General features: G+C 37.9%; 4 protein-coding genes across 5 annotated transcripts; 2 read left to right on the top strand and 2 right to left on the bottom strand.

Annotated features, from left to right (window-relative positions):
• Positions 1-2,420: 2,420 nt before the first annotated feature.
• LOC110762743 (protein indeterminate-domain 4, chloroplastic) lies at positions 2,421-6,804 on the top strand. Its single transcript, XM_021965423.2, has 3 exons — positions 2,421-3,111; positions 3,385-3,781; positions 5,314-6,804. Exons 1-3 carry the CDS (start codon positions 2,931-2,933, stop codon positions 6,554-6,556), a joined length of 1,821 nt encoding a protein of 606 aa, XP_021821115.1. The 5' UTR covers positions 2,421-2,930; the 3' UTR covers positions 6,557-6,804.
• A 3,222-nt stretch (positions 6,805-10,026) lies between these two features.
• On the bottom strand, positions 10,027-15,400 carry IDD5 (indeterminate(ID)-domain 5). Of its 2 annotated transcripts, none has more exons than XM_021965436.2 (5): positions 15,145-15,400; positions 14,762-15,027; positions 13,999-14,395; positions 10,947-12,278; positions 10,027-10,354 (listed from the first exon to the last, which is right to left on the bottom strand). In XM_021965436.2, exons 2-4 carry the CDS (start codon positions 14,922-14,924, stop codon positions 10,985-10,987), a joined length of 1,854 nt encoding a protein of 617 aa, XP_021821128.1. In that variant the 5' UTR covers positions 14,925-15,027; positions 15,145-15,400; the 3' UTR covers positions 10,027-10,354; positions 10,947-10,984. The 2 variants fall into 2 exon arrangements, with proteins under 2 accessions (XP_021821128.1, XP_021821129.1); XM_021965437.2 differs by having other exon boundaries at positions 14,762-15,015.
• A 3,258-nt stretch (positions 15,401-18,658) lies between these two features.
• ARC3 (GTP binding protein) lies at positions 18,659-24,525 on the top strand. Its single transcript, XM_021965511.2, has 16 exons — positions 18,659-19,247; positions 19,449-19,507; positions 19,758-19,822; positions 20,091-20,225; positions 20,647-20,695; positions 20,829-20,941; positions 21,027-21,098; positions 21,285-21,395; positions 21,509-21,690; positions 21,818-22,084; positions 22,188-22,261; positions 22,449-22,852; positions 23,370-23,474; positions 23,585-23,722; positions 23,839-24,005; positions 24,291-24,525. Exons 1-16 carry the CDS (start codon positions 18,913-18,915, stop codon positions 24,358-24,360), a joined length of 2,346 nt encoding a protein of 781 aa, XP_021821203.1. The 5' UTR covers positions 18,659-18,912; the 3' UTR covers positions 24,361-24,525.
• Positions 24,526-24,975: 450 nt separating this feature from the next.
• LOC110762718 (Nucleotide-diphospho-sugar transferase family protein) lies at positions 24,976-27,639 on the bottom strand. The gene is made up of 4 exons (XM_021965390.2): positions 27,199-27,639; positions 26,621-26,986; positions 25,673-26,154; positions 24,976-25,500 (listed from the first exon to the last, which is right to left on the bottom strand). Exons 1-4 carry the CDS (start codon positions 27,619-27,621, stop codon positions 25,437-25,439), a joined length of 1,335 nt encoding a protein of 444 aa, XP_021821082.2. The 5' UTR covers positions 27,622-27,639; the 3' UTR covers positions 24,976-25,436.
• Positions 27,640-27,856: the final 217 nt, after the last annotated feature.

Here is a 27,856-nt window from a genome sequence, read left to right as displayed (position 1 = left end):
TGCCCATACCAGACAACGCATCAGCTACATGTATTTTTATTATTATTATGTGTATAATAATTAGGTGGTGACAAATTATCTGCGGCCACTAGTACTAGTCTTTTATTTATTCATGGATGGATGGGGGAGTCCACAAATATATATATAGCTGGATTTAGTGGTTACACAAGAATCAATTTGACCAGAAATGACCTGGGACGATCCCTCCTAACTTGACCAAGAATGGCAAATTTTTTGACCCAAGCAAATCATGTCCCTTCCTTCCAATTTCATGGTGGCCCACCATGTCTAAGAGATGTGGGTCCTACTGTGCGATGCTATGCTATGCATCCTAAAAGGGCCTCTTAAGGACAGCAGCAGCACCCCTCCCCTGACTCACTCCCCCTGAGGAAGTTTGCTTTTTTCTTTCCTTCATCAATTTTTAGGTAATATTGTGTTGGTGGATGTATTCTCCTGGTCCTATGCATGTGTATTGTTCAACATGTACATTATTGCATAAAGGGAATAAAGAGGTTTGATATTATATATTACATGACTAGTCTAGCTAGCAAAGTCATGCACTGAAGTTGACAGAGGAAATAACCGAAGAATTTGGTATAGCTCCACAACCCAACAAAGATTGTCCATTTCCCCCAGAAACATGTTGTCAAGGAAGAAAAAGAAAAAAAGACGGCCACCTTTTGTAGATGGGTAAGGCAACTGAATGAAGCTTCCTCTGCATGCAGGTACCAACAATTCTACTCTCAAATCAAAATGCAAGCGACCAAACTAAGAGAAAAGCGTTCGTTGAAGCATTTCTGCAGCTTTAACCTTTTTCCCCATATTCCCCAATTTCAATTCAAACACATGTACGTAAGTGTGTTAAATTTTGAAACCCAAAAAGATATGCTAGCTAGCTATATACATGCGTTAATTATGTATGTTTGCTCTTTTTTAAGAAAGGGGGGAAAAGGGCTTTTTATAGAGGCTATGGATAACCAAATCTGTCCTTAAAATATTCAATACATAACTAGTATAATATTATTAGACTATCGCAAATCAATGAAAAAGAGCCTTAACTTACTTGCACGTCGGTGGAAAATGACCTTAGCTTACTTGCAGATCAGTTAGTGATCTCATATTCGAACCCCCATGACACCGTCGTAGTGTGTGCGAGAAACTTACATCCCCTTATAGTTTATACTATCGCTTGTATTAAAAAAAAAAAAATTAATGAGTGGAATATATTTGTTAGAACACAACAAAGTACAGTCACAAGAGTTCCCCTTTTGAGTGGCTGCTTTGCTAGTTTAAGTATATTTCTTCACGTTTTAAGATAGTGGGGGAAGATATTATTCAGTATTATATATTCAATTATTTGCAGAGATAGATCGATCACCTTCCTCTACGGAAGAAATTATTTTCCAGTTGTTTTCAGGGTATAAATTTATAATTGAAATCGGTTGTGACATAGACACATGCAACTTGCAAGTACTTCATTAATCCGTGTGGAATGTCACTTAATAACCAAGAAAATTCCCTAGACTGACCTAGGTCCGTACATCTCTGTAAGAATCCGCCTCATAAAGTGTCCTCTTCCAGCTAAACTTTTACTGCTGCTATAGCCAGATGTAATACTGTGCTTTCTTTTTCCTGAATTTGGCTATAGCTATTCAAATTTCTCTAACAAAGAAAATAGTTCTAACCTAACAAATTTAACAGGACGTTCGCATAATTTTGCACGTTCTTAATTACCCTAAATATTAATAAGAAACAATAATAAGATGAGTCCTGAGTACAAAGCCTGTGGAAGGAATTGATAAAATCTCTTTAAAAACGATGTGGGCATAGGGTTTAGGACATGTATGATTAAAGTATGCTAGCTAGGACACAGATAATATTAATCACGATATAATCATGTTGACCGTCTGATCAACCATATGAAGAAACATGGCATCAATATTGTTGAAAGGTGTCACGCATTTGTATTGCACAGTTACAACGTAGAGAGAGAGAGAGAGAGAGAGAGAGAGAGAGAGAGAGAGAGAGAGCATATCTGATGGGCGCAGAGTGACGAAAGGGAGGGTTGTCTGGATGCGAAGGTAGAAGATACGAAATAAGAGAAGGAGAGAGATGGGGAGAGGGTAAGACCTACACCCTACACTCTTCACCCTTCAGCCTTGAGAGTGAGCAAAGCTGGCCCCACTTACAATCGCCGCATAACGACACACATTAGGCTGCGTGAGCTGCATGAACAGCGACCCCAGCTTCCCTCCTCTATCTCTCTCTCTCTCTCTCTATTCGATATTTTTCTTTTCTTTTTTAATATCTGTAATTATTTTAATTTACAGTGAGAAAAGGACGAGCAAAATCAAAACACAAAAAACAAGGGGGAGAGAGAGAGAGAGAGAGAGAGAGAGAGAGAGAGAGAGAGAGAGAGAGAGAGATGCGTAGCTAGTTATCTAGGACATGTATGTATGTGTGTTGTGTATGTACATGACATGAAATGATTGAGAGAGGAACAATAAGAGCGTTTTAGCAGATCCGTTTTTATTCATTTTAAAAACAAGATAGATTGATACATAGATAGCTAAGAGAGCAAGAAGAAGCTGGCCTGCACATATATTCCGGATTGACTCTGGTTCTTCTCTCTATCTTCATCATTTCCGGATTTTAGCTGTCGCCCCTCCCTTTCCCCGCACCCGCAGATACTTATTAATTTCTTTCCTCCCTTGATTTGTATTTGTGGGTCGTATTTCTCAAGCTACCTACCTGCCTATCAATTAAGGGACCTTCGACTCACAACTTTTATTTTACTTAGCTTGCTAGGTTTGTATGTCTAGAGTGTTCTGCTTATATTGTAGCTATCACTTCACAAATTTTCTTTGAGTTGCTCGAAACAAGATCGGTGTTGAATTAAGAATATTACTTGTTTTCTTCACCGCATATACATGGCGGCTGCTTCTTCGTCAATACCGTTTTTCGGAAGCACTAGTAGCAGAGAAGAAACCCAAAGCCAGATGACGTCCACGCTACAACAGCATTCCTCCGCAACGCCTTCCTCTAATACTACAGCCGCAGCCGCAGCCCCACCCCCTCAAAAGAAAAGGAGAAATCAACCTGGAAATCCAAGTAAGTATCTCTTTATATAATTACATCAGTTCTTTTGTATCTTTTTTTTTTTTATCAGTTGACAAATTTCAGAAAAGAAACCCTAAATTTATGTACTGATTCTTTGGTGTGATGAAATGGATTTGCGTTTCCTCCGTTTGGCTCTTAATTATTAATTTTTGTCCTTAGAAATCATTGTCTTCCAACTCTTTTCTTTCCGTAATTCTGGTGTTGAATCGAAACAAGTTAAAAGAAAAATTGTTAATTTGGTTTTGGCATTAATTTTGATAACAGATCCAGATGCAGAGGTCATCGCACTATCTCCCAAGACGCTCATGGCAACAAACAGGTTCATATGTGAGGTGTGCAACAAAGGGTTCCAAAGGGAGCAAAACCTTCAGCTTCACAGAAGAGGACACAATCTGCCTTGGAAGCTCAAGCAGAAGACTACAAAAGAACCCAGACGCAAGGTCTACCTGTGCCCCGAGCCCACATGCGTCCACCATGACCCCTCTCGAGCTCTGGGCGACCTCACCGGCATCAAAAAACACTTCTCTAGAAAACATGGCGAGAAGAAATGGAAGTGCGAGAAGTGCTCCAAGAGGTACGCCGTGCAATCGGATTGGAAGGCCCATTCTAAGACTTGCGGCACTAGGGAATACAGATGCGATTGTGGCACTCTCTTCTCAAGGTATTTTCATTCATTCATTCATCCATTAATTCGTTCCTTAATTTGAGATATGTTCTCAAAAATTGAAAAAATTAAATAAAAGGAAAATGATGAAGTTAAACAAATTAACTTTTTCTTTTTTGGGTCTTTCTGCGAGAGAGTGAGTGTGTCTGTGTCTGGGTTAATATGGAAGCACTGTTTACACGTGAGTAATCTGTGTGAAACTGGCAATGTCTACTCTACCATATATATATACGGGTTTCAAAATGAAAATCAAATTTTATGAGAGAGAGAGAGAGGAAAAACAAGAAATTTAGCTTATCTTGATTATGTATGAATGGATCCTCGAAAACAACGCCTTCGGGTGGCCTTGGCACCATATATATATATATGTTTTGCCCCACTCACGTGTGGAGATACAGTAACAGTGAGTCTGATTATACATACACAAGATACATATGAAAGGGGAGGGAAGGATAATATTAATGGTTACTACTGGACTAGGGGAGCTAGAGCTTGCTTTAGGTTTCTTGTCTTATAATGATTTGGAGATATATATATGTCACTCATGAGTTTTTGTTCTCTTCTGGGTTGGCTTCATCTATTCAGATAAGAGCTACAGCTCTGCTCTGCTCTTCTCCTCCTGGTACTCCTTCCCATGAAATTAAAACGTATACTCTCATCTCTCATGGGACCAAGGAGGCTCTCTCTCTCTCTCTCTCTCTCTGGGTACTGGTCCAACACCACATTTTTCTACCTAGCAAAAAGCTTGACAGTTTTTGAAAATTTAGAAGTCAGAGTGGTAGAGTGTTCAATGATTAGGGGGATGAGGTTTGTGAATTTGGGTCTGTCCATCGTGGTTATGGAAATATTCTCTGAGGAAATTAATAAAACAAATGACCGTTCAAGGTTTCGCATTAATTGGAGGAGAAAAAAAAAAATAAACTAACAGTGTGTACTTCTTTCCTATTTCTTGATTGAAGAGAGAAACCATTATGACTAATTGGAATCTAATTGGTTTTCCCTTTTGGGTTCTAGTGAAATTTTGTTTGCTCTTTTCCTTTCTTTATAAGCAAAATTAAGTATTACATTACATGCAGCGTTTACGGTCTCATCAATTATTTTCATGTACGTAGTAGTTTAGGATTTTATTTTTTTGGTACTATTAATCTCGTGTGTAAGCATTGTTTTGTTTTCATGGGGGGGAGATCAATGTGTTTCTTAATAACTGTTTCAATTAAGTTGACTTTCCAACACACTAGGTTGAAAAAGAGACATATAATCTAGAAACAGCAGTTAAAATTAAAATTTATAAATAAATAAAAAAACAGAAATTCAACTCAGGGGTAAATCTTTTTGCCGTTTATGCATACATCACAATTTTAACTAAAACGGGTAAGAATGATTATTATTCTTCAAGTATTGTTTTTATCCCCACATATATGATGTCTTGTTCTTCCCTTGTAAACATCTTACTTCATATATATGTACACACATGAGATGAGGATGATGCACTGGCTCAGCCTTTCTTTTTATTTCTTTGTGATATATAGGCGCGACAGCTTTATCACGCATAGGGCATTCTGCGATGCACTTGCTCAGGAGAGTGCAAGGCATCCTTCAAGCTTAAACACCATGGGTGGTCAACTATATGGACACAACCACATGAGCTTAGGCCTATCCCAAATTCCCTCACTTCAAAATCAGACCCACCTGCCCAACAACATGTTGAGGTTAGGAAATGCTGGGGGTGCAAAATTTGAGCATCTAATCACCCCATCAAATCCTTCTTCCTTCGGATCACAAGCCATGCCTAATTCCTCCAATTTCTTCATGAGGGATATTGCTAACCAGCAAGGCTTTCAGGATCAGCACCAATTTCCCAGCAAGGCAGCATTGCATGGGCTAATGCAACTCCCTGATCTCCAAAGCAACGGTAACAACAACAACTCACCCTCATCAACTAGTGCTGCAAATCTCTTCAACCTGAGCTTCTTTTCTAACAACAGTACCAGCAGCAGCTTGACTCCACCTGATCATCAGTTTAGTGATGGCAATGGCGGTGGCCAAGGGTTTAGCATGGGTGCTGCTGATCATCACAATATGGGGTCGGCTACTCTACCATCTCTCTATGGGAATTCCATGCAACATGAAAGCAACATTGCTCCACATATGTCTGCCACTGCTTTGCTTCAGAAAGCTGCCCAAATGGGTTCAACTACAAGCACCGAAAGCTCGTCTCTGCTACGAGGGTTAGGCAATTCATCAACAAGAGCAGCTAAATCCGGTAGGCAACTAGTTTCGGCACCCTCTACCGTTGGTGTCAGTTTTAGTGGCGATCATCACAGTAGTGGTGGCGAACAGCAACACTTAAGATCATCACAGCAGGTGGACAATGAAAACCATCTTCAAGGTTTGATGAACTCTCTTGCCAATGGGGGCTCTTCTGTTTTTGGAGGTGGAGGAGTGCATGGGCAGGATCATAACAGCTTTGGTGGGTTTAGTAGTGGCAGTACTGGTACTAGGGTTAATGCAATGGATCAACAGCATAATAACACAAATTATGATGAGGCTAAGTTGCATCAAAATTTGGGTGTAAATTTTGGAGGGTCTGATAAATTGACCTTGGATTTTCTGGGAGTTGGAGGGATGGTACGAAACATGAGTGGTGGCCATGGATACTCACAGCGAGATCATCATCAGCAACATCATGGCATAAATATGATTGGCACTTTAGACCCAGAGTTGAAGTCAGCGCAGGCAAGTCAACCCTTTGGAGGCACTGCACTGCAATGAGCGTGCGTACAGTTGTGATGATGAGGTGAAAGCTAGCTAGATAGAAGGATTCCAATTAAGTTCATATAGATGAGAGTTCCTGTTTAATATATGTATGGAAAAAAGGACGTTTAATTATGAACTAGTTGTCTTGACCCCCACGCATTAGGGTTTCATTGATTTAATTTCTACATGTGCATGCCTTAAGGCTTACACTAATTGATATATCCAGTACTTTCAGCTCTTTATATATCTCCCTGTACCAGTAACACATGTGTGGTATATCTTTCTTGCGTTGCGTAGATATTTGAAGATAAAGGATAAATAGCATCTCTCTCTCTCTCTCTCTCTCTCTCTCTCTCCAGATGGTACTTAATTTTGAAAAAATCAAATGAAAAATATCTAAATTAAATATTAGTAATGAGATCGATGTCCCATAATTAAACTTTGAATTAACTAATGTGTGAGGTAAGCCATGTTGAGTATACATATATATATATATATATATATATATATATATGTATACAGAATCAGAATGTCACAGCAGCAGACATGGGCGCTAGCAGCTGAGCCAGTACTGTTTGTGCAGAATCTTAAAAATGGATACATTCCAACATAATGGACAAGTGAGAATTTATTTTCTTATTTGTCTGGTTACGAGATATCCGTAATCAATAATTTAATATTGCCATGCATCAAGAACAAAGAAATCATATCAACTATTTTAATTCATAAGCACGAGAGAGAGAGAGAGAGAGAGAGGGTCCGGCCGGGGGACGAATTATCTACGCCCAACCCCGAACTCAGAACCCCACACATAAAAATAAGCACAAGAATTTGTTCGGCTACCTAATACCTAACCCTACTAGCCACTGCTAAAACTAAGTACAAAACAATGCTTGATTTGACAATATTTAATTGGTTTAATGAATTAATGAATTAATTGTCCTGCCCTCCCTGGCGCTTTCCAACAATTCTTTTTCATTCTAATTCCTTACCAAGGTCCACGGTCACATTTAATATTCAACTTTCTTCACTGATGCTACTGATGATATAGATAGATATTTTACTTTAGACTGGATTAATTTATAATTTTAATTTAGAGGAGCATCATTTGCTTAATGCATGTGTATTGCCATTGGGTTTAGGGCCGGACTGAAAGTACTGCTGGCCATAACCAATTGGGTTTAGCATATATATATCCACTCCCATTTTGTCTACTTACATTTTCTTTGATTTTTTAAAACTTTTTTTTATAACAAAAAATAGAGTGTAAGTGGATAAAAGATGAGTGAGAACGTACAATTTCCAACAAAGAGAGTATAAGTAGACAAAAGAGGAATCGAAAAATCAGCTCCCTATACATATACTACTATCTACTAGCTAGGGCAAAACAGAAAATGATATATAAGAAATATTCAAGTGTAGTATATAGCTGCCGTTAACCTCAGCGTAATTATTAGGAAATTGATCGATGATGATGGGGCTGTCTACTATTGTCGTAATTGTTGTCTCTTCTATCTTCAAAAGGAATCGTACACATCAGCCCGTGACTCCAACAGTGGATGGTATTTTTGTTTTCTTTTCTTCACTTCAAAATTTGAATTTCAGTCCTATTTTAACCAAACACAATTGTGTTTTGAGAAAAGAAGAAAAAAAATTGGTTCATCAATTTTCATTAAATTATTTAACAAAAGGATGAATTGAACCCTGAAAATGGTAGCTAGCAAAAGGAAAAATAATAATAATAATAATATGTGTATAGGGAAGCATGAAATAAAAATAAAAAGCGAAGAGAAGTCTGTCTTGTACGATCTCTCCAAAACCCTCAATTCCAAATGGTGGCCCTTTGATGGATAGAAAGACGTGGGACCCTAGGCCATACGTTGTAGACATCCTACCCGAAAGCAAAAATAAAAAATAAAAAATAAAAAACCAACTTGTAGACATCAAACTTGAAGAGTACAATCACAGACTCTCGGAAGAGAGACTTTTTTAAAGATAGCTCGTGACTTCTACCTCTCTTGTTTGTTTTACGCCAAACAGGCCAACAGTAATCCTTTTATAAATAAATGAAATGAAATGTAAGAATTTCCATGGGATTACTTGAAAAAAAAAAAAAAGTAAATTTGAACATTCATCATAATCATATGAGAGGTAGAAATCAAGGGAGAAATTATTATTCCCGGCCCTTTCCCAACTTTGGAATGGAAAGAACCTATATATATATATACACACACTTGAAAGAGTCAACCTAATGAGAATGGCATAAGACGAGGTGTCAACAAAGTTCCGTGGAATATGTGCGTGTTGTAAATAAATTCCAAAGTCGTAGTAGAATACAAAAAGAAATAATACAATCTTGTCTCTATATTTCTTTTGACCCGTACGTTGAGGCCTTGAGAGGGTGGGGTTTAGGCTTCAAAACTTGTCTCTTTATTAGTACAAACAAATTGACTGCATCTTCTCTCTCTCTCTCTCTCTCTCTCTCTCTCTCTCTCCAGATATAAGTATATATATATATACGTAGTACGTCTATTATATATGAAGTAACATATTAAATGGCATTTTGCATTAGTACTAAATGCCCACACATTCACTCTTTATGTACATATATATATATATATATATATATATATAGTTGGTGGTATCTAATAATCTGCACAAATAATTAAGAGGGTAAACGTTATCTATAACTAATCTATATGTATATTTATGATAAATATGGGCTTAGCCAAGTTGGCTAGAACGGATGTGCTCCTCACTCTGCATCAAAGTTCGAATTTCCCTCATCGTAGTTTAGATTAGATTAAAGTAAAATATCGTTTATATATAAAAAAATCTATATGTATAATGTTTCTTCCTAACGATCTGTACGTAACACGTCCAACCCATCACAATCTATATGTATACCCATCACAAGTCACACGTCCAACCCACTAATATGAACAATATGTTGATCTTTGGTTACTACCAAAGGCAATGTTCTAAGACTTTTCCAGCTACTCATCTACTCTCTCTCACACTCTAAGAGGCACGAAAATTACGAACAATATTATTGTCGTCTTTTCAGTTTAACTTGTGCAGTAATAATGTTGGCCAAGGCAAATGCACAATATTATTGTCGTCTTTTTAATACGATCATGCATAGTGTCCATGGCATGCAACTAATGGCCAGTTCATGAGGGGAAACTTAATCCCTATTCATGGTATGGAAATTACTCCTTAGCAAATGATAAAAATATATTTTATTTTGAAAAAAAAAAAAACAATAAAGGAGGAGTGCATACTAATTATTTTGAAGTGCCAAACTAATCATCTTCTGGATAATTTATGAGTAATTAATTCCATCCAATGACATATATAATGTTCCAATGTGTTATCCTTCTAAGTTTTTCTTTTCCTTTTTTATTCATCCTTGTAACTTACTTGGTAATGGCTCTTTGAAACTTTAATTATGGCACGGTTGCATGCATGTGTGGTCAAAATAATTACGAAAGTTCCAATGGATTTCCATAAAACAGAGAATAACTGTCCACTACTAGTCATTTAATTTAAACTAGGAAAAAGTTGTAGCCTTGATTGACTTTGAAAATTAAACCCCCGGCCTCCCAAAACACCTTTTGAGGTCTCAACCAAAAACGAAAAAACAAAAACGGAAAATATACAGGTTGAAGAAACCTTAATTAATCTGCACTAATTCTCTTGGTGTGACATTGCGAAAACTTCATGGCGTTCAGGATTTGCTTAGCCAGAACTTGATGCATAAATTATGGTACGAGGGAAAACGGGCTTTTGATCCAAAAAAAGTTGAACTCCCTGCAAACAAACCCAAAATTAAGTCATTTTTCCAAGAAAACATTCAACGGATACGCGAGAAAGAAGTCAATCTCATCATAACATAAAAGATGTAAAAGATGTTGGGAACAAAAAGTAAAAGTATAAAAAGATGTAAAAAGGTGGAATATAATGAAATGGTTAAAGTAAATAAATAATTCATGCATGTGAGTGTGTGTGTGTAATGCAATCCAAGACAAGTTGGAAATGCATCTTTTATTGAGAGAAGATATTTATCTCATCAGACTCACTCACTTTACAAGTCCAGCAGCACTCGTGACTCTGCCAGCCAAAATAAAAGTTAAGAAAGTATCATGTTTATATAAAAACAAAAAGACAAGACACCCAATTGTACTCCAGGTCATCGATCATGACTGCCTCAATTTTGTGTAACCATGCAACACATTGTGTCAGGATTTCCTTTTCTAATTGTTTTTGTTTTTTCAACCCAAAAGAAAAGAAAAGAAAAGTACTAAAAGCCAGTGAACTTAGGACACATTTACCAAAGAAAACTAACTCCTTTAATCATATAATCATTTTTAATCTACAAAAGTCGTCACTAATTTTCACGTACCTCTCTCATCTCTGTACTTTTTCCAGCTCATGTTGTTCTCACTGAAAATTCCCCCCTCCTCCAAAAGATTGGCTTGACGGCGCAGCTGCAGCTGCAGCATTGCTTTCTGAATCCAATGAGCTCATGTCCATTCCATGCTGCTGTTCACTATGGTGCTCTAATCTCTGATGAGAAAACCCTCCGCTTATGCTCCTCACCACCTGTCCAACCCCAAGAAAGTCCCTTGTTAACCTATCAGCCCCTCCAATATTGCTCACCCCCAGACTGTTCTGCTGCTGCAACTTTGTCTCTTCCATGTTAATAGCCCTATTTGCTGCTGCAGCATCGTAGCCACCAAACGACGCATTTGCAAAAATGGATGAGCCACCAGTGTTAGCAAACGAGTTCATTAGGTCTTGCAGGTGGCTCTGGTCTTGTTGATCAGTTCCGAACATGCCACCTAAGCTAGAAGGAACCAGCGACCCGGGCCTGTCGGATTTAGCAGTGGCTGAGGAGGAGCTGCCGAAGCTCCGAAGCAGCGAGGCAGTGGTGTTGTTGCTTGAATTGGTGGAGCCCATTTGAGCAGCTTTCTGTAGCAGTGCGGTTGCTGACATGTGCGCCATAGATGCATGCTGCTGCTGATTATTATTATTATTATTATTACTATTAGTGCTGTAAAGAGAAGGTATCCCGGAGCTAATATGATCACCTCCCACTATGTGACCGGAGAAGAGATTATGTGAACCTTCACTGCCTCCGGCAGCGGTGGTAGTGCCATTTGCATTGGTGTTGAAATGGTCAGGACTAATTAGTAAATTGTTATTATTTGTAGTATTGGTGGTGTTGTTGGAAAGGAAAGGTAGGCTGAACAGATTGGCTCCTGCTGAGTGATGATGAGGTGGGTTGTTTGAGTTGTTGTTGTTCTGATGAAGATGATGATGATGATGATCAGAGAATTGCATGAGGCCCTGGAATGACTTGTCCTGATCATGATCATGGTATTGTTGTTGGGTGGACTGATCAGCTGCAGTCAAGAAGAAAGATGCTGAGGACTGTGCAGCTGGTCGAAAAGATGATCCAAGGAGATGATCGAATTGTCCGGTCCGAGCAGCGCCAGCACCACCCGCACCACCAAGTCTTAAGATGTCAGCAGCTGTACTGGATTGACTGTGGTCTTGTTGGAGTGAGGAAATTTGAGGTGGGCCCACAACTTGATGAGATAAGCCGAGGCCAGTGTTGCTGAGGCTGCCCCCATATAAGCTGCTGCCAATGGTGCTCAAACTGGGCGGATGCCTTGCACTTTCCTGAGCCAGTGCATCGCAGAAGGCCCTGTGCGTGATAAAACTGTCCCGCCTACAGCACGTACCAAATATTATTATAATTGGATATCACTCACATTAGATTCATTTCGTGGTAAAGAGTAAAGCAGTACAGTAGCTAGCTAGGTTAAAATATATATTTTCTGGAGAGAAAGTATTCATGTTTATAACATACAACTTGGAAAATGTACGGAAATATACTAAAATGAAATGAATTCCATATATAGATGGAATTGGACCATTTGGCCCCACTCGTGTTGATAAAATCCAAAATCTATACAATTAATTCTATCCTTAAGAATGGAAGCATTATCCACTCAGTGAGTTCCCCCATTTTCAGTAGTATATAGATATTTCAATGTTTCAGCATTAGGGCAGTGCAATTAGCAGCGTTAGATGTTCTAAATCACACCGACAAGCAGTCATAGTTGACAAATGAAATTAATCTCGTGCAATTCCAAAAATGGATAAAAATGATAATATATAGAGATCGAAACCCTAATGTGAAGGCTTTAAATAACAAAAATTAATTATGCAATAATTTCGACGGTATATATGATTATATTTTGAAGGAGATGACGCATTTAATGACTTACACAGTTACACGCACTAAATAATCTGCCACACTGCAGCTAATAGCAAAAACAAGCAGGTAGAGATTGCAGAAGGAAGCGAACCAAAACTTTCCAAGAAAATATAGAGAACTAAAATGTGTGTGAAGAAAAAAAGTGTTGAATTAATGAATTAACAACCAAGAAATACCATTTCAAGAACTGGCAGATCAATAAATGCGACATGAGAATGTATTCCAAGTGATGAAAGGTAATCCATCGATAAACCCATTTGGGGAGTTATGCTCAGTTAATACAAAACCCATGAGAATTATTCCCAAAACCCCATCTCTCAATTTCCCCCAATTGCTGGTCCTCTCCTCTCAACCCACTAAATTAATGACCCAATTGCGTGCCATTATGTAAACCCTTAATTTCGACCACAGCTTTCAAACTGCAAGGTCATGATGAAGTAAAGCCAAACTGAAAACCAGTTTAGAGAGAGAGAGAGAGAGAGAGAGAGAAGATGGTCGATTGGGAAGAGAGCGCCCTAGAAAGCAAAGCGTTACGATGAGATTGGGGCAGCTCATAATAGGAGACCAACACCCTCCCCTTCTCTTCTTTCTTACATGGCAGCATAGCGACACGTGAATACGAAAAAGCTAAACTAAAGACCGAAGCGGGGCGTTGTTTCCGAGGTGAAACAAAGAAAAAGAAATTCAAGTACCAGTACCACCATGGAGCTAGCTTTCTCTCTCTCTATTTCTTTTCTTTTGGGTGGTTTCGGGTGCCCCGACTGGAGTGGGGATATATGTATGTATATATATATATCCAGAGAACTGAAACCACTACGACCATGGCAGTTTCTCACAGATTATTCACGTGGGAGCATGTTTTCTGCCATTTCCTTCCCCCAAAGAAATTTTAAAATCAAAACATTGACAGGAGAATAACAAAACGAAAAAGGAGAAAGAGAAGAAGAATTACAATAGGACAAGGGTGAAAATGAAACGCATACTAAAAGCGTGAAAACTTTTTCTTCTCTTGTCACCGATGACATGAGGAAGCTATAATATAATAGCCTAAACCAAACCGTCTCTCTCATGAAATGAAGTAGCTTGGCTTGGCTAAGGATATGATGATTGCTTAATGAGTAAACGAGCGAAAGAAAAAAAAAACGAAAGTTGGATTTAATTTAATTACCTTGAGAAGAGAGTGCCACAGTCACATCTGTATTCTCTAGTTCCACAAGTCTTAGAATGGGCCTTCCAATCGGACTGCACGGCGTAGCGCTTGGAGCACTTCTCGCACTTCCATTTCTTCTCGCCGTGCTTTCTAGAGAAGTGCTTTTTGATGCCGGTGAGGTCACCGAGAGCTCTGGAGGGGTCGTGGTGGACGCATGTGGGTTCGGGGCACAGGTAGACTTTGCGTTTGGGTTCTTTTGTAGTCTTCTGCTTGAGCTTCCAAGGCAGGTTGTGTCCTCTTCTGTGGAGCTGTAGGTTCTGCTCCCTTTGGAAGCCTTTGTTGCATACCTCACATATGAACCTGTTTGTTGCCATTAGGGTCTTGGGAGATAGTGCTATCACTTCTGCTTCTGGATCTGTTCTCATGAAAAATGCCAAACCACAACAAATTAGAAATTTCATATCTTTATTAATCACCACAACAAATCATACATATATGCTACAAGACAATCTTTATTTATAAACTTATGTGCCCATTTCAATCCAACTAAATCATAAACTTTTATACATATCTATATATATGTATGTATGTGTCTGTGTATTTTTCCCATTTCAATTAATTCCTTTCCCAATTTAGGGTTCCTTATCTGTGACTGAGGAAAAAAAAGAAGAAGGAAGGAACACTTGTGAATGAATTCAGAAATTAATTTAATTTTCTTTTGTGGTAGATCCTTGCTAGCTTCAAAAGAAAACCAAAATTTAATTAATTGTTGGATACTTGCTTGGTGTTCCAGGTTGGTTTCTCTTTTTCTTCTGAGGTGGAGCAGCTGCTGCAGCTGTGGACGAGGTTGGCGGTGTAGAGGAATGTTGCTGCTTCATCTGCTGGTTTTGATCTTCTTCTCTAATTCCGAAAAGCGGTGCGACCGACGAAGAAGACGCAGCCATCTATCTAATTTATATCTTCTTCTTCTCTAATTCTCCGACCCTTTCCTTCTTTTCCCTGCTTCTCTTTCTTCCCTTTACCTCACAAAGCAATCTGAAACCACCACTACCCCACAACCAATTTGAGTCCTCCTGAAATCTTATCTCAAAACCAGTGATGTATATATATAGGAGAGGTTTGGAGTATTGATTAATATAATCAGAAACAAAGAAAGAAAAATACTTGAAAAGGAGGAAAGCTTGCTACTAGCCACTAGATTAACCAAGCGGAGCTGAAGAGAAAGAAAAAGGAATCAACTCCATAGCTAAGCATTTGATGCTTCTCTCTTCTGCTTTTTTTTTTTTCCTCTTGTTTTAAATGAAAATTTCTGAGCAAAGTGATATGTTGCTATGGTTTTATGATTTGGTGTCATGCACATACAGTAACACATATACACAGCATATTTTCTTTTATTTTAAATTTTATTGGCATCTTTTTCACAGTTTCCTTTTCTTTCTTTTTTCTCCAGATTTTCTATGAAATTTTTCATCCCTTAAATAAAATACAAAATGAAAATAATCAATCGATAGAGAGAAGAGAGAGAGAGAGAGAGACAGAGAGAAAGAGAAGGTGAGGCCTACAGGTCGGTGGACCCAATCCATAGCCACATAACGACATGGTATGGTGCGTGAGAGGAGCATGAAGCAGCTACCTCTCTCTCTCTCTCTCTCTCTCTCTCTCTCTCTCTCTCGTTTTCGTATCTTCTTACTCACATCCAGACAAACTATCCTGCATCACCCCTGTCCCAAGTGGACCTCACAGTAAAAAAAAAACATTTCAGCAAAATAGAAAACTAAACTAACCTAACACTAAAGGATGAATATATATATATAAATTTCTTTTTCTGAAAAATGATCAATTAATTGAATAATAAACAATATTTGAAACGCAGAAGAAAACATTCCCAGAAAGAAAATAATTACGAAGAAATTATAAAAAATATATATATACAGAGTCAGTTTCGTGTATATTAGAGCTCTGATATAAGGTGGTTTGAGATGAGGCTGTTTTGCTGAAATCCAGCTTTAGCTCTAGCAGAATGCGGTTGCCATTAATTTGAGAGCTCTCTCTGCCCACTGACATGTAAAGAGCAGCGCCTACTAGGTCCGCTTCAGTTACATGCAAATTGATTCTCCTACTGGCAGACGCATCTTGGGGGCCAATATGAAAGGCCATTTTAGTCTTTTTATAATTACATAATTAAAAGACCTAAGAATTATTAAGAAAGGACCTAATCCAACCAACCACTATCGATAAACAATTACACGGGAAAATCTATTTTAGATTTTACATCGATCACTAATTATTAATTGCTATATCATCACCAACCCTATCATACTCTTACTCTGATTGTTTGACAGCTTACTTTCAGCCACAGATACTGTAAATGACAAGGTAATTATAAATTAAAGTGATTTATTTAATTAAGTGAATTGTCTGATTTTGAAGGTGATATAATAGAATGAAACTTTGCTGTTTTGTGGAATGGGAATACTTGATTAGGACAGTTTTTATTTTTCTTCTTTCCCCTCTCAAATATTTGGAAATTGGAATGACAGTTTTTGTTCCATGCCAGCTAAAGGCTTTTTCTTGTACAAGAACGCTTGCAGCAGATCTGTCATTCTTTGATACAATGACAGCTTAACTATAACTACGCATATCACTGTCAAAGTGTGTCATTTTGATAATGTGATGAGGGTGTACAAATATATTCTTCATTTCTTTTGGGTGGATGACATTGAAATTTGGACCCGAGAAGACTTATAGTACTGCTGTATATATTAATTAAGGTTGTAAATCCTAATGGGAGTTTCTGCTTGGTGGATTTACAGTGTCTCAATTTCTAAATTGAGAAAGAAAACAATGCCTAAATTGAGAAAAACAACATATATAATTTGATTGCTATATTGTTATTATTCAGCTGCTCTAGCTAGGCATCTCTTATTTGAATAAAGGTGGTTTATTAATTAATATATTGCTTATTAATAAACATGCAAATTACAGCTATAACTCTTGTAGCGTACGTGTCAATACGCTTCGACTCTATTCAGAGATGAAAGCTTATCTGTCACGAGGCATATGCATCCTTTGTTTCTATCTCTCTAAGGAAAACTTATCTATGTACCTCTTATTATTTTCCGCATCTCTCATAAAAAAATGTGTAGCGTGAAGAGAGAGATAGAAATAAATGGTGCATATATGCAAGAGTTCCAACTATGTACCTCTTGTTTCCATTTCCTTAAGTTTTTGTGCTGTTAAGGAAGGTCTTGGTTGTAGTAACTCTCATTAATGCTAGCGGAGTTTAGGACAGACTCTTTAGAATGTATTTGAAAATATCGATATGACTAATAAGAATGGATACGTCAATAATATAATAAGAAATAGCAAGTTTCAGTTACACTCAGATAATTTGTCAAAACACAGATCCAAAAAGCAGCAAGAATTTGAGAAAACCAAACACAGCATGCAGGATTTAATTAATATACATAAAGACGAGATATGCAGAGACCATGAAGTGACAACACAACACAGCAGTACCGTATGTTGCAACGCGGGGACGATGGTTCTTTTAGAAGATGGAGATTTTCAACAACGGCGGCGTTTTCACTTTATATATAACACTCAATTTATTCTCTAATTTTGCCCTGTGTTTGTCTGTATGTCTGTCTGTCATCTGCCCTAACATTCAACCAAACATGTCATATACGGATTGCTTTTACTCTCTTTCTTTTAGACTTTTCTTCTTACGTTCCCATATGCATGCATTTCTTCTTTTTCAAATCATTTTCTGGTTCGTAGTCAGTCAGACCGTTAAGGGCTCTTTATTTGCCTATTCGGAATTTGGAAGGGAGACCCCTATATTATGATTTGAATCATTAGGCCCAAAATCTTTTTATTTTTAAGTTTCTTTGGGTCCATTCAATGTGACGTCTCTCTTAATTTCTTTTTTATTTATCTATAGAAAATTTGAAGAAATTCTAAGGCGGCACTATTTGGGCTGAAAAAGATAATCAAACTGACTGTGAATTGAAAGAGAAATGTGGTCCAAAATATTAGCAATAACTTCGGGGAAGCCTCGAGTTTATTATTACTTACTACTAAGTCAAGTCAGTGGAATTAATGTTTGAATGTCGCTTTGAAGAGGGTTTCTTTGATATTTACGTTTCTAGTATTATTAGCATATATAATATAGTAGGGTGGTTATGCTGTATATCCCCATCACAGAGCTCCAAGTGGACTGTGTGATCATCATATTATGAAGAAGAAGGTCATGAAATTAATATAGGGGATTTTTGAAGTGGGAAAAAGAAAAAATATCATATATGGGTTAGGTCAGTCTCGTCCCTTGTACCCAAGGTTAAGAGCATTAACTCTTGTATATGAGCTCTTAAGCCATCTCCTGTCATGGGCCATAAGCCAAATATAATACTAAATTAATGCAAAACTCTCCGTCCATGGGCTAAAAAAAATTGGCCACATTTAGCCCTTTAACTAAGCCACTTGTAGCCCAGCTATAGCCCATGTCAAAATTATGAAGCCCCACAGGTAATTCATACCCCGAATTAGCAAGGTGGTCAGCAGTTCTATTTTGCTCTCTGTTAGCATGAGAAATCTTGCAACTCCAATCACGGTTTAGTAGCAACTTGCAATCTTCAATTAGACGAAAAAAGAAAGAGGTGGTTGAGGTGGGTTGTGGGTTTAATTATAGTGGGCTGGGACATTTTTCCTGCGGGCTTGGCCTAACGGAAGTAACCAATTTTATTTTAATTTTATATTTTTTAGTTAGCGAGCTGAACTGAACTCGCTACACTCCATCGATAATCAAACAACTAGTGTCATTCTTTGAGGTTCTAGTTCTCCGTCCTCAAAACCCTCCCGCCCAATCTGCCATTGAACCCACCAACTCCTGTGGAGGGAGTTTTGTAGGCATCACATTTCTTTTAAGCAGCAATGGAGCTTCCCGCATTCATAAGTTTCCGATCATCTTATGCTGTTCCTCTGTGCCCTTATTCTTCAAACCGTGGATTTATCTTCAAGAAAAGCTCCTTCAGTTACAGAAGAAAGTACTATATAAGCTGCAGTAGTTGCATCCGGAATCCGTCTTCACTTCGAATAGCGGCGAGTTCGGCCGTCAATGGACCTGTCGATGTGGACTGTGAAGTGAATTGGGACGATTTTTGGGGAAATTCCGAGTTCGTTGAAGTGGTCGGTATTGGCAGTCGTAAGGACGCCGTTCTCGATTTTTGTCTCGAATCGCCGTTCCAGTTTTCGTCTCTGCGATTTTGGTGAGCTCACTATTGTTTTTTTGCTACGGTGAATGCTTTTATGTTGCTAATTTAGTAGTACAATTTGCCGCAATGCAATGCTTTAAGCTGAAGCAATTCTTGTATATTGATGTTTATGTATGCCGATTATCCATGGTAAATATGTATGTGTGCGAGATAATCATAAGAAATTTAGTTATATACAATGGACTTTTTTTGCAGGCAAATTCTCATCAAAGATCCATTGATTGTGCAGTTACAACGACGGATCTTTGGAAAAGGTTCAGCGCTTATCCTTTCAGATAGTTATCCAAAATTTTTACTAGAAATTATTTTCTTAAGTTGCGCTGTATTGTGGTGTTCCTGTCTCACTTTATTGCAAAGTATATTTAAATCTTTATGATATGTGCTTTTGCTAGTGTGTTTTCTGTTAATTTGTAGCAAACATGTACAAAAACGCGCTTACTTTTCCTAAGCCAAGTATAGACTCTTTATATGATATATTGTTTTTCTTTTTGGTTATTGTTGCAGATGCGACTCCGATGAATTTTGAAGCTCCATTGTCTTTAAAGTCATGTTCAAAGGCTATTATCCTTGTTTGTACATTTCTTACCTATTACTTGTTTTTTGGCTTCCTCTTGTATATCTTTATGTCTAGCATTGTCTTTCTCAGCCCTTTCAGGTCTCTTCATTGTTCTATGGAATTTATTGGTGCCACTTAATTTGATGAATGATTTCTTTGATAAGAAGGGTTATAATACAAAACATAGCGGAACATACTTTATATTCCCCTACAATGAAGGTTACTCTGTTTCCTATATGAAACTGATTGGCATCCGATTTTTCTGTTACTTTTATTTCTAGGTGGCAAGTGCAGGATATGGCTTGGACCTCATGATAGCGATTGATATTCTGAGAAAAATAAGATCTGCAAATGGATTTGTGGTCACTATTATTATGAAGCCTTTCAGCTTCGAAGGACAGAGGCGCCAAGATGAGGTACTGTGTGATTAGGAGCTTTGATGATACCTGTTGAGTTGGAGAAGCCAATAAATATCAAATATGTAGCATTTTTTACAAAATGAATTATTTTGCTATGCATCTTACGGGAAAAGTTTAAACTATAAAAGTCATAAAACTTGGAAGTAGTAATGGAGCCAAGTGTGAATGTATCATAATTTGCTCTCTTGAGAACCCATTGTCAAAGTCTCTCTGTGGTATAATGTCCTCCTGTAAGCATTAGCAGATGTCTGTTTAGCTTGTTTAATTACTGTGTTTCAAATTTTTGTTGCAACATCCATTCACCTGAGGTATAATATTCATTGAAGTTTTCCTATGATTTATCTAAACTTAGAGTTTCACGATTGGCCTTCCTGATTGAATCCATGCCTAATCTTGCAATTTTTAATCTAATTTTCAGGTGAAAGATCTAATGGAAAAACTTCAGGATCATACAAATTTATTTATTTGTAAGTTGTATTTTCTGTTAGATGAAGATTTGAAGTCCCCCACATTACAGGAATGCCTAAACCAGTTTTCTAGTCAATGCTTTTCCCCATCAACCATAAAGTTGCACATTATGTGGTTTCTTTTCAAATGCAGGCATTGACATTGACATGTTACTCAAAAAGGACTTGGTAACTTTAGATGAAGCTGTCAAGACTGCAAATAATGCTGTTTTATTGGCAGTAACTGCTGTATCTGTTTTAACATCTGTAAGTTTAGTTCTTTAATGTTTGTTTGGTTGTCTAAGTTAACAGTGGCCTGGTTGTGACGTGTTTATTGCTGGTGCACTTATAGGATATACACAGAAAACTTATTGATGCATCCCATGATGATGTGAAAATGATCGAAGTTTCTGAAGTAATTAAAGTAAGTGTTCATGAAGCATACCATACACCTTTGTGCAAGTTATTATGTGCTTTATTAAATAGTTTTTGTTTGCAGAGTTTTTATGGTTTTGTGTCTCCTCTTGCCCAAGTTTTAAAAGTGCATTTTCTTCCTTTCTGTCTCTTACCAATGCTGGTCCTATTGTAAGGCTAATGCAACTATGTACAGATTCTGGAAGGATATAAAGAAGCAAAAATTGGATTTGGTGCTGGCTACAATACTGAAACTTCAATATTACGATCTTTGTATGACTGCCCTTTCCTTAGTGTGGGTGTAAAGGTATGACCAGATTGAGCTAAATGTATATGGTGTGGTTATAAATTTATGCCACTTTTCTGCTCTTTTGCTGCTTTCTGAATTTTCTTTTCTTTTCTTTTTTCTCTGTTGCATAGGACTGGGATGGTATGATTATATGCATCCTTGCAAGTTCGGGCACTATCGATAACAGTGATGTACAAAAAATTTTGCGTACTTTTCGTCGAAGTACGGAATATGAGGGGGAAATCTTAATTTCTACAATTCATGAACCTAGTCTAGAGCCCAACCTGGTGGTCACAACAGTTCTTATTGTAGGGTAACTTTTTTACTTCCTGCCTTATGTTAAGTATTTAACAGTAGTATTTGCAACTTGCTTTCTGCCTATCTGATGCATGATGGATCTAGTTTTTAGCTTTCTAATGTACATTTTATGCAATTACCAGTTTTGCTCGGAAACAGACTTCTCAGAAAAGTAGCATATTCTCTGGACTAGCCCAGCATTTTCCTTTCATTTGTGATCTTTTCAGTAGACACCAATGGCAATCAAATGACACTCAGAAAAACCCATCACCTGAAAATGCACGCTTTTCTGAAGAGATAGATTCACCAGATTCTAGTGAAATGGGAAATAGAAATGCTGTTGATGTTGTAGCCGAAGGTTTTGATAAGTACTCTGAAGGACCCCAGGCAGACGACTTCCAATTTTCAAGGTTTGTTGGTTTCTCTATTTTAATTTAGTTCTTCTAAAGATCTGTCTGCTATGCATAATCTTAAAAGCTTGCATAAATTTTGTTGTTTTTGGAGGAATTATAGGGGGTCTGAACAAAATGATGATGGAATGTTCGAGGCTACTGACTCTTCTAGTTTATATGATCCAATCACTGAAGGTAGCACTACTATTACTTTTTTTTTTTCTCCTTAAAATTTAAATTACTAGTTTCCAGTTTGATGGAGTAGTCTTTGCCTGGTATCCTAGTAATCCTTCAAAGCATTCGGCATTACTTTTCATTCCTGAAGTTCAACATGTTCTTACATTTGACTAATCATAGTTAAAACTTAAAATGCATTACCAAGAACTTCCTGCCTTTCAAAGACAGCCACTTGTTAGATGGAACTTGGGACCAGGATATCAGCTTGCAAAGGATTGGGCAAAAGAGAGGGCAGCAGAAGATGGAGCTACTGTGATACTAGATAACCTGAGCACCTTCTGCCTTCCAGTCGGTGTAAGGCCTCCAGAAGAGTTGAAAGATGGTGTCAATATCTCATTTCCAACACAAAACCCAGAGACAAAAACTGAGAATGATGTGAAAGCGCAACCAGCTGTCAATTTAAGCATGTCTTCTTGGAGTTCATTTACTGACACAGGGCTTGAAGCAGTCAAGGAATTTTATAACACAGCATCAACACTTGTAAAAGGAAAAGATGCTGATAATCCTAAGAAGCAAGGAAATCTCTCTGTTCGTGCTGCATCTATGCTGGTAATCAGCTGTTTGTGAAAAACAAAGCTTAGTAATATTCACATTAAAGATGTTCATGCTTATTGTAATAAAAAAGGCGCTCATGCTTAGTAATAAATTATGTAATATAAGGGCCTGTTTGATAACCATTTCAATTTTAGTTTTTAGTTTTCATTTTTTGTGCTAGAGTATAGAGGAAAAAGAGGGAGAATGGAAGTGAGAATGAGAGTGAAGATGGGATTGAGAGGGAATGATGGGAGGGAGGAGTAACAAAAGTGAAAACAAAAAGTAAAAACTGAAATCTGTTTGAAATTGTTTTCACTTTTGTTACTTATCCCTCCCATTCTCCTCTCTCTCAATCTCATCCTAACTCTCATTCTCACTCTCATTTTCCTCTATACTCTAGCACAAAAACTGAAAACTAAAAACTAAATGGTTATCAAACGGGCCCTAAGTTTATTCTCTATATTGTATTTGACCGTTTCTTATACTTGCCAGAATATGAGGATTTAGTTTTTGTTACCTATTCTACATACAGGAAGCAGAACGAGATTCACCAAAAAAGTGGAGTCCTGTAGTGGAGATGAAATACAGAGGCGGAATCTACGAAGGACGGTGCCAAGGAGGGCTTCCTGAAGGAAAGGTATTGTTCCATGAGACTAAAAAAGTAGCTAAAAATCAAAATTCTTGAGAATGTCATGATTTGATCTGTACAAAAGGATTTAAATTCTAATCCTGAAAAGAATTCTACAGGGTCGGTTGCTTCTTGGAGATGGAAGCATGTATGATGGTATGTGGCGCTATGGCAAAAGATCAGGTCCTGGTACATTCTACTTTAGTAATGGGGATGTGTTCCAGGGATCATGGAGGGATGATGTCATGCATGGCAAGGTAATTGATTTCATGTAATATCTGTTTTATTTATCTTGACAGTAAAACTCCATAAGTAGGTGCTGTCCTGTAGATGATATCATTCTGAAATAGGTTGTTTCAATGGTCATATATAGGGTTGGTTGTATTTTCACACCGGGGACCGATGGTTTGCTAACTTCTGGAAAGGAAAGGCCAATGGTGAAGGTCGTTTTTATTCAAAGGCCGGTGATGTATTTTTTGGCCATTTCCAAGATGGTTGGCGACATGGCCACTTCATTTGCATTGATGTTGATGGAACAAGGTTTGTGTTTTCCTATGACTTATTTTCTCCCCTCTTCGACTACAAAACAGGGCTCCCCTCTCTTTCTGCAAATGTTCCATTCTTACTAGAGAATGTGAGTTTTCACCTTAGAGTAAGGTTGCAAACAAACTGAGTAGCTCAAAAACAAGGCTTGTTAAGCCTACAAGCCATGCCCGAGGCAGCTTGTTTAAATGTTATGTAATTTACTAACTAGTACTGTTGATTGTCTCTACTGATCTTGATCTTATGTTATATGATTTATGGCCGTGATCTCTATATTTACAGGTGTTTTGAGAATTGGGATCGAGGTGTGCTTGTAAGCCAGAAATTGGACTCTGATATTGGTGAAGGATAAAGAGTCGACTTGTAATTGTTTGTAAATTAGTTTGTGTTCTTTCTATTTATGCGTTTCATTTTTTTTGTATAATAGTTGTTTAGTATAAGGGGGAAGTATTTCAAAAGAAAAACAATGGAGTCAATGATGATTCATGGTCGTATCGTATCATATGCATTTTTTTTCCATGTTTGGACAAAATGATATTCTAAACTATTCTTACTTACGGAAAGGAAACTCCAACTAGAATGTAACAAAGTGACTAAAAAACGGTTTTAGGCTTACTGCTGGTGCAAATAGCTCTAAGCTGGAAGAATATAAATACCATAGGAAAGAGACTGGAGAAAAAAGTAGATATATACCTAATTTCCTTTTCCGTTAGTCGTACTGCCTGACATTGGAGAATTGCCTTGTAAACGTTATGTGGAGACGAATCCTCTCGACTTAGGTTAAAATGAAAAAAAAATCAAAATCAAATCACATGGTATAAATTAGAGAATGAAATGCATGCCAGTAGGAGGAATTAGGAAATATTTTTCACAAAAGCCAAGTTTGCAAGTCCTTTTTAGAATACCATTACGTGAAGCCATACTGAACTTCCTTTTTACTATTTATTTACTGAATTTGCTCCAACAGTTGACATTGAAAGGAGGCATACTGAAGTTACGATTATGCTTATCAAGATCCTCACAAACACTTGCCGGCAACTTAGCCGCTTGCGTAGTATAAATTGGAACATCCAGAAAATGCTACCAGTTGGATAACAAGATTGACTAAACCTAAACCTTCAATATTTTTTGAACAAAAATCACTGACCAATAGATATGAAAATTGGTCTAAATGATACCTACAAATTCTTTGCGAATCCTAGCAGTGCTAAGGGACCCAATGCCAGGTTCTGTTCTCTTTACAAGTATTTCCAACCCCCACCATGTCTGGTTTATGATCACTTCCCCCCTTGGGGCTCTCTCTGGTCCTTTACCCCCAACCAATACAATTTTCTATCATCGAAGAAGGTTTATCCCCGCGAATGTCCTTGGCATTCAAACCTGGAAACCACCTGTGTGGCAGAGGCTTCAGAACTCATACAGCTCCATTCAGTCTTGCAAATCATGCGGATTATTGCTCTCCGGTGCATCATAGTGACGGAGAGAATCAAGGCTGGAGTGAAATTCACAAAAATTAAGAACCGTATTAGAAAACAATGGTTAAACACTGAACAAGTGACGGCAATTAAAGATGTATGCTACTGTATTAAGGAACAATCAATTCAGATTTAAAAAGAAAAAAAAATTCAAGGCATCCAATATCTTTATGTGCTTGCCTTCCTTACCTGCAATTCTGCGGAACCCCCCATGGTAAGATCAAATATTTCTTCAAATTTGGTCGCAGGGACATAAACTGCTTCCAATTCTGAAGCATGATTCGAAGGTCATGAAGCTTGCTATCTAGACCATAGCAACAATTTGCATGCATTGTACAAACTTGATTAAAATCTTTACTAGGTTCACAAAATCCACCAAAGTAAGCAGTATCCAAAAATTTCATTCTCAGTCCAATAGTAAAGGTGGAAGGATGAAACTTGATTATATTGAGGACATCCTGATCATGAAATCCAGGGTAGGTTTCCCGTGAGGAATACCAAAATTTGTAGAACTCTATTGACCTGTTATTGGACTTTACATAGTTAAACCCTCCGTTGGGTCTGTTCTCTAAATCATCTGAGTTGCCTAAGAAATGGTCACATGCGATCTGGAAATCAGCATCCATATAAAACTGTGGAAATGGATCCCTAAACCACATAACATCAGCATCCTGGAGGAGGAAAGACCAACAACAAAGGAATTGAAGGAAAAAAAAACCAAGGTTGATGAGATTTCAATCAATTCGAAACATATCAAAGTAAAATAAAATGTCCCAAATCAGTACGAAATACAGACAGGTATGCATTACTGAGTCTTACAGATGTATTTTGCAATAAATACTTGAATCCCTTAATCAAGAGGTTGTGTAATGAGATAAATAAATAATGAATCAACACAGTCACAGAAGAACTGGCAAACATACCTTCGAGTAAAGTAATTCAAGTCTAAGATCTTATCATCAGGTTATGTCACAAATTAAGACCAAAAAGAAGGTTGAGACATAAAAAATTTTCAAAGTTGGTAATTCATGTCTAAAAGTTTCTCATCAGGTTGTATTGTATCATATAAATAATTTTCAAATTGACAAAATCAAGTTTAAATGCCAATGGGTTTTGTAATAGTAGCAGAGAGATTACCGTGAAAACAAAATTGTAGCCCATCTCAAGAACAGAGCGCAGAAAATCAATCCTTGCCCACATCATCTTCAAGTAGTGAGGGGTCATAAAATAAGCCTCCCGACGAAAATCAACCCCTTGAGTGATAAGAGCAAAACAATGGGTATGCAGCTCCAAACAACGCTGAAATGCCTTTTGATCCAAGGCAATGATCACCAAATGGTTCAGGAGCCTGTGGGTGCCAACTCCAATCTTAAAGCTCTCGAGGAAGAGATCGATGATTGAATTGGGAGCTGCCCATGCTTCATTCAAAGTTGTTAAAATCACAGTTCCGTCTTCCATGGCAGCATCCTTTAAAACCTTTTGAAGCCTATGTTCCCCGCTAACCTACACAAGTTTCAAGCTTTCAATAGGTACAACGCAATTCAGCTAATTTGTTTACTCTTTTCATTCACCAAGTAGGAAATGCACAAGAATTGAGAACAACACAAAAGACCCATTTTCAATAGCTGAAGGAAATGAAGAACAAAATTCGAAAGCAGCGCAATACACAAATTGAAAGTAAAAAGAAGTAGAGATGAGAGTCAGTGTACACTCACGAGGGCGGAATTGTAGGCGGAGAAGAGAACAGAGGGAGACGAAGAGAAGCGAGGGAGAAAGCGCAGGGCATTGGAGTCGTTGTAGAGGAGCAAGCACGAGAGGCAAACCGCCACAAACAAGAGGAACCGGCGGATGAGTACCACGGATTCTGGAACCATGGCGGCGGCGGAGTCAATGGTGAGTGTACGGAGCTTCGTCGGCTGCAGACGCCTCCGGTGCGGATGCATCAAAGGCGATGGTTTGGCATTGGGGCATGTTATCGTTGTCAGCCCCAGTCGAGATAGCCGACGCGGTAAGTAGAGCAGATAAATGCCAATGTTAAAAAAATTGGGAAACCGTTCTTTTTCTTTTCTTTTTTTTCTTTTTTCTAGGTGTGGCCAAAAAACACCGTTACGACTTGGGTTTGGGGCTAAGCCAACCATTTCCTAATTTAAAAGGAAAAATTTGTGAAGTGGATTTTTACCAAACTCTGAAGATGGAAGTGCGATCCGGCCGGCCGTCAACGTTATTATCCCCTATCTCCCACACGTGAAAAAATTTCCTGGCACGGGGATGCCAGGTCAGAAAACCCATTTCATATTCCAATCCAATAAGATTGTGCCACCTGCCCAACCATCTCTCTCCTGCTGGTTTCATTCTCTCTCCTCATACACTCGC

The sequence above is a fragment of the Prunus avium genome, chromosome 1 (assembly GCF_965620075.1).
Source record: "Prunus avium chromosome 1, drPruAviu1.hap1.1, whole genome shotgun sequence".
Taxonomy (NCBI): Eukaryota; Viridiplantae; Streptophyta; class Magnoliopsida; order Rosales; family Rosaceae; genus Prunus; species Prunus avium.
This window is presented reverse-complemented; position numbering and strand designations above follow the sequence as displayed.